At 49.2% G+C, this 6764-nt stretch overlaps 1 protein-coding gene across 2 annotated transcripts in view; it reads right to left on the bottom strand.

The window, feature by feature from the left end:
* Positions 1-6331, bottom strand: part of NFATC2IP (nuclear factor of activated T cells 2 interacting protein) — a 21965-nt gene extending 15634 nt beyond the window's left edge. For both annotated transcript variants that reach the window (XM_019648854.1, XM_019648855.1), the window contains exons 1-2: positions 5921-6331; positions 812-884 (exon numbers count right to left, since the gene is read on the bottom strand). In XM_019648854.1, the coding sequence (XP_019504399.1) occupies positions 812-884; positions 5921-6319 (472 nt within the window). In that variant the 5' untranslated portion in view covers positions 6320-6331. The remainder of the gene's footprint in view (positions 1-811; positions 885-5920) is intronic.
* Positions 6332-6764: the final 433 nt, after the last annotated feature.

Genomic DNA, 6764 nt, shown 5'->3' with positions numbered 1-6764 from the left:
CAAAGGAGGAATAGATAAAGAAGAGGTGGTACACATATACAGTGGAATATTACTCAGCGATAAAATAGAATGAAATCTTGCCATCTGCAACAACATGGATGGGCCTAAAGGGTACTGTGCTGAGTGTAGTAAGTCAAACAAAGAAAGACAAATGCAATATGATTTTTTTTTTTTAAGCTGAGCCCTCCTGCCACCTGTTGGCAGCTCAGCAGCTGCTCAGCTCGGGCTGGGAATCAAACCGTTGTTGCTCAGAGCTCAAACTCTTGAGCAAGCTCTTAACCAACTGAGCCACTCGGCCGGCCCGCAATATGACTTTTATATGGAATCTGAAGAACAAAATAAATGAGTAAACAAAACAAAAACAGACTCATAGATACAGAGAACATTTTGATGGTTGCCAGATGGGTGGGGGGTTTAGGAGATGGGTGAAAAAGGTAAAGGGATTAAGAAGTACAAATTGATAACTACAAAATAGTCACAGGGCTATAAAGTACAGCATAAGGATTATAGTTAATAATATGGTAATAACTACGTAGGTGTCAGATAGGTACTAGACTTCTCGGGGTGATCACTTCGTAAGTTACATAAATGTCTAATCACTATGCTGTGCACCTGATGCTAATACATTATATGTCAACTGTAACTGAAAAATTAAAAAATATATATATCCAGCTCATTTCAGGACTGGGGCGTGTGTGTTTTTTTGGCTAGGATGCAGGAGTCCTAACCTGTCATGCCTTTCGCAGAGCCTCAAGCAACCAACCACTAACTACCAGGGATGTAAACTGTCTCCCTGGACGCCCTCCCTTACCTTCCTCAGCCTCTAGGGGACACAGTTGCAGGAGGGACACGTGATCTGGGATGAGGTGGAGGCTGCTCTTCACCTGCAAAGACAAAAGTGGGTTCAGCCCCAAGGTCCTGCCTCCACTGAGAGGGAAAACAGGATGACTGACTCTTCTCTCACCCCCAGACCTGCCCCAGCTCCCAAGTTCTCCCTAAGGATGGGGACACCACAGCCTTCTCCCAGGACTCAGGAGCCCAGCTTCCTCGGGATCCAAAATCGAAGTACCCGTCCTCCTACGCCCCCTTTCCTAAGACACTGAGGATAACAGGCTTAGCTCTCCTTTTTCACTAGGTTTCTAGCCAACCCGCTCTCTTAGAATCCTAGGGAATCCCAGACCCCTAGCTTCACCCTGCCACCTGGGACCCCAGCCNCTGAGCCATCCTGCCACCTGTTGGCAGGTCAGCAGCAGCTCAGCTCAGGCCGTGAATCGAACCGGCAACCGTGTTGCTCAGAGCTCAAACTCTTGAGCTAACTCTTAACCAACTGAGCCACTCGGCCAGCCCTATGTTCTCACTTTTTTGATGACATGCACCACACAAATAAAAAATACCAGGCACACCACCCAGAAAATATATATTTACTTAATACTATTATACTACAATTGTAATCCTATTAGTGGTATTACGCATTACTATACATGTACATACTATTTTTCACATTATGAAACATACATTTCTCTTATTTCTACCTGTACTCAATTTGGGGGGCACAGACTATGGGGGTAGAGAGAATGAGGTACAGAGATAAGTAGTACAGACCAGCTAAGCCCATATTTCTCAAATTCCATCCATATGAGTGTCATTATCACAGTTTGCTGTATCTCTGCATTATTTATTTAGTATCTTTCTTCAAATCCCTTATTTTAACTTAAATTCCTCATAAAAAGAAACTAGGGGGCCAGCCAAGTGGCGCACCGGTTAAGAATTGGCTTGGGATGCCAGCTCTGAGCAGCAGGGCCCTGGTTCAGATCCCACAGGAGGGTCAGTGACGCTGCGCCCTCTACAGCTAAGATGGTGAACAACAGCTCGACCTGGAGTTGGGCTGCCACGAGTCGCTGGTGACGGCGTAGGCTGCAGTGGAGTGGCAGTGGGCTCCTTTAAGCTACCGTGAGTGGCCAGCAGCCTGCGTGAGCTGTCGTAAGCCGCCATGAGCGGCCGTCCAGTGGCCGGCGACCGATCTGCCTCGCCCGGGAAGAGCACAATGATAATACCAACATGGGCCAGTGAACTGACATCCTCCACAACTAGACTGAAGAACAAAAGGACAGCAACTTGTCTGTTCCCCTTCCCCAGTTCCCCAACGCTGTTCCCCTTCGCCAATTCCCCAATAAAATCTTTTAAAAAAAAAGAAACTAGGTCTTTTTTTCCTCTTTTATTGAGGTATAATTGACATATAACATTATATTGGTTTCAGGTGTGCAACATAAATGATTCGATATTTGTATACATTGTAAAATGATCAGAAACCAGCTATTATTCTAGAATATAGAAGCTCTTTTCTACTGCTTGCCACCAACAAAAGATCATCATTCATCATAAAAATAAATACTGTGAAAACAAAACAACGATACAAAATCCTAGATCAATGGTTCTCCATCGGAGGCAATTTTGCCTCCCAGGAGACATGTGGCAATACCTGGAGAATATTCTGGATGTCACAATAGGGGTGATGCTGGCATCTCATGGGTAGAGATTAGGATGCTGCTAAATATCCTACAGTGCACAGAACGGCCCCACAACAAGGACGGTCCAGTGCAAATGTCAGAAGTGCTACGGCTGAGAAACCTGGTCCTACCTAAACATGGCAGCTGCTGGAGACTGCATTTCTGAGAAGCTTCCAGGGAATGCCCAATGCTACTGGGCCCACATTTTGAGTGGCAAGGACAGAGGTACACTTTATATGGCACTTCTATGAGCCAGGTACTATCCTAGATGATACATGTAGCCCAAGGAAGGGCTCTCTCTATATTCTCTTTCATTAATTCTCACTAAAATCCTGTGACATAGATCCACTGAGAAACTTGAAGCATTAAGAGATGAACAAGGTCACACAGCTGCTATGGAGTAGAGCTGGGATTCAAACCCAGGCCAGCCGATTCTCACCCTGTCAGACTCCCTTCAAGGTACATAAGTATTGATCCAAGGTCTGTGTCTGTCCACTGAATCACCTCCTTGTTAGACTTGACTCCTAGTCACTGCCCTCGGATGTGCTGCAAGAATCCCATCACTGAGGGAGGACAAAGGCTGGGCAGCCCTGATAAGACTCAAAGAACACACTGCTAGGGCCGGTCGAGCGGCTCAGTTGGTTNAAATTTTTCTTCAAAACAGGATAATGGGTTGTACCTGCTTGGCTATGTGAAAGGGTGAGTTCTTTCTGCCTTTACAATCTCTTAGTGGATTGCCTGTGATGTGCATCACATGCTGGTTTAATGCTTATTTAATTAAAAAAAAATGTTTTTGGGCCAGCTGAGTGGCGCGTTGGTTAGGAGTTGGCTTGGGACACCAGCTCTGAGCAGCAGGGTCCAGGTTCCAATCCCACATATGAGGGCCAGTGACGCTGCGCCCTCTACAGCTAAGATGCTGAACAACAGCTCAACCTGGAGCTGGGCTGCCTTGAGTCGCTGACAACTGCATAGGCTGCAATGAGGCTGGCCGACAGCTGGCGTGAACTTTCGTGAGCTTTCGTGAGCCCCCGAGAGCAGCCGTCCAATGCCTGGCAAGCGACTGCCTCGCCCAGGAAGAGCGCAATGATAATACCAACATGGGCCAGTGAAGCAAAGTCCACAACTAGACTAAAGAATAAAAGGACAACAACTTGTCTGTTCCCCTTCCCCGACTCCCCAGTGCTGTACCCCTCCCCCAATTCCCCAATAAAACAAACAAAAAAAATGTTTTCTGTTTCTACTACCTCCATGGGTTGGGAGAAAACTTTTTCTCATTGTAGTTCCCCAACACCCACGCACAACATCGCACATGTGGACAGAAAAGGGGCCACAGGTTAAACTGACAAGTTTAGGAGACTGAAAGTAAGATGGCGTGAACACACACACACAAAAATTTTTAACTAAGTGGGCCATGGTGGAAAGTCATATCTTCAGCTTCCTCATTAAGTTAATCTATGCATTTTCATTGGGCCTGTTGTCCTTCTGTACCTAAAATAACATCTTTAATCCTCCCCGCCCCCCCTCCAGCCAACCAGAGCTGAAAAATGCAAAATTCCTCATTATTATGCTTGACTCTTGATTACCATCTCTTATGTGCTGTAAAAAGCTGTTAGCTGTACTGCATCCACCTATGTAAAAGAAGTATCTGTCTCCAATTTACTTTTATCCAATCCCAGAGATTTCCCCCGTTTGCTTTCTCCCACTCCCTTAATCTATCACCAAAGGATTTCATGTAACCTTCCTCCTTTGATTTTATGTATAAAATAAACTGTAAAACTGCCATTCTTCAGAGCATTTTCTCAATCTGTTGAGATTTTGCTTCCCAGCAATTGTCGTCAGTTGGCTCAAATAAACTCTTCCAAGTTTTCTCTTAGGCAGGATGTTTTTTGTCAAGACACACCTCAGAGGCTACATATGTTCCACACACCTTATTCACAACTCCTGCACAACAAGCACACAAACACAGCACAGACACACCCCTTCAACCCTTCACATCCCTGTCACCTCCAACTGCATGACCCTGACACCTCACACCCCACTTCACAAACAACACCCACATAGCATACATTCAATACCAACTGCCTCGCGCGCACACAGAATGTTCACATAACTTGTACTTCACACATCCATCCAGTATAGCGTCTAGACCACCCCATTTCATCCCATCCCCCTTCTTTGCCACACTGATAGCTCTGACACATGTACCCCAACTCCATGAGCCCACACTTCAAATCCTCCATGTAGACTTGCCCAGACCAAGACTGAAGGCCCCCCGCTCCCGCCCCCGCAGCAGGTGGGGCTTTTCCCCAGGGAACAAAGTTTCTTAGGCTCCGGCAGAGGGAGCGAGCGCCAAGGACCACCCAGCCCCAGGAAACCTTTAGCCATTCTTTGTAGCCAGGCTGGATGCATAGAGATTGCACCAAAAGCTCTTGCCAGCCTTGAGCCCCAGCTGGGAGGCCACAGCAAACTAGAGAAGCAGGGTGAGGTCCGAGGGCCTGAAAAGTCCCCCAAGTCTCCTTCTTCCTAAACCTTGCTCAAGAGCTACAAGAGGTCCAGCCCCCGTCAAAAAACCAGGTCATGGTGTGGGAAGTCGAGAAACCCCAAATGGTCTTAGGGCCCTCTGGCTCCTGGCATACAGTAGGCCCTTAATAAATGCCAATTATAATGGTTAATGCTTGAGTGCTTACTATGCCAACTGTCACGTGCTTTCTATCTCATTGAAGACTCATTAAGGTAATCATTAGTATCCCTATTTTACAGACCAGGAAACTACAGCACAAACAGTGTGAACCACACCGCTAGAAAGGGGATTCACACCCAGATAGTGTGATCCCAGTGGGCTGCAGTGGGCACACCTCTGCTCCTCAGTTTCCCCCAAGACTTCCCTGGGTGGCAGAGCCCTCACCAGTGCCTCCATCCTCTGCACCCTGAATCTCAGGACTTTCCACACACCTTTGTTCACGCCTCCTTCCCCACTCATTTCCTGAGCTCCTGAGCTCTGCCATCCTCTGGCTGGGTACCAGGGACACTAAGAAGACCCAGCCATTGATTCACCCTCCAGAAGGCAGGATATTTTCACCAGGAGTCACATGCTCAAATGCTTCAGGCACAGTCAGGAAACCTAACTGAATGCATTAGACTGGATGAAAGGTGATAGGGAAGGGTGGGGGTTGTGGCAAAATGGAGAGCTTATTTTAGCTGAAGGGTAAGTTGAGGGTGCAAATGCTAAGCTAGATCTGGGATTTTTNTCACCTTCCCAGTCTGCAGAAACCCCGGGAACCCGGCATCTCTCTGCCTCCAAGGTCCCAGCCCCTACTACCGTTTAGTCACCCAAGACCGACCCCAGGACCCTACCCTCAGCACTCCCCAAACCCAGCCTTTCCGCGATAGCCCTCCCGGGAACCTGGCGACACCTTGCCGGAGTACACCGGAACCACCGGGGCCTCTCCCGGATCCAGCAGCAGCCGCCGTCGCCGCTGCCTGACGAGAACCGGAGGGGCTCCAGCAGGCCGTGCATCTTCCCCTTCGCTGTTACTGTCGCTGTTGTCCCGGGGCGCGGCCGGCACGGCGTGCTCCGGAAGCGGCACCTGCTCCGGGAGCCGGACCTCCACCGGGAGCGGAACCTCAGCCGGGTCCGCAGCACCGCACGCCGTTGGGACCTCCAGGATATCCTCATCACTGTCGCTGACCAAGTCCACAAGTACCGAGTCCAGGGAGCGCCGAGCTGGAGACCGCTGAGCGCGAGAACGCCGGCCCCGGCCGCTTCGGGTCCTCCGGCCTCGTTTCCTCACCGGCTCCTCCATGGCACACATCCGGCTGCCAAAGTCGCCCGCCCCTTGTTGACTCGCCCGGCCCCCTTCACGACTTTCATTGGGCGAACCGCCTGCTAGTCAGCACTTCTGCCCGCCCACCTCCTCTGGATCCGCCTTCCCACTTTTTCACTGGTCATTTCACCCATCCATCACATATTCACCAATGAAACCAAGGCGCCAAAGAGTTCAATAAGCCTCCGCGCAATCAGCGTGTGTTTCAATTCGACCGGGCTCACCCATTGGCCGGGCTGAAGGAGCGGGGCATCCTGGGAATTGTAGTCCTCAAGCCCTCGGGCTATGGGAAAGAGGAAGGCGGGCTGCGAATTGCTTTTAGAAATCTCAGAGTTAGGCCTCTCATTTAACGGGTATCCACATTATTTCCCCCAATCACGTTCTGAACTAATTTCACGCAATGCCAACCACTCTCGCACACGTCCCTCCTCAC

This window comes from Hipposideros armiger, unplaced genomic scaffold (assembly GCF_001890085.2).
Source record: "Hipposideros armiger isolate ML-2016 unplaced genomic scaffold, ASM189008v1 scaffold_126, whole genome shotgun sequence".
Lineage (NCBI taxonomy): Eukaryota > Metazoa > Chordata > Mammalia > Chiroptera > Hipposideridae > Hipposideros > Hipposideros armiger.
This window is presented reverse-complemented; position numbering and strand designations above follow the sequence as displayed.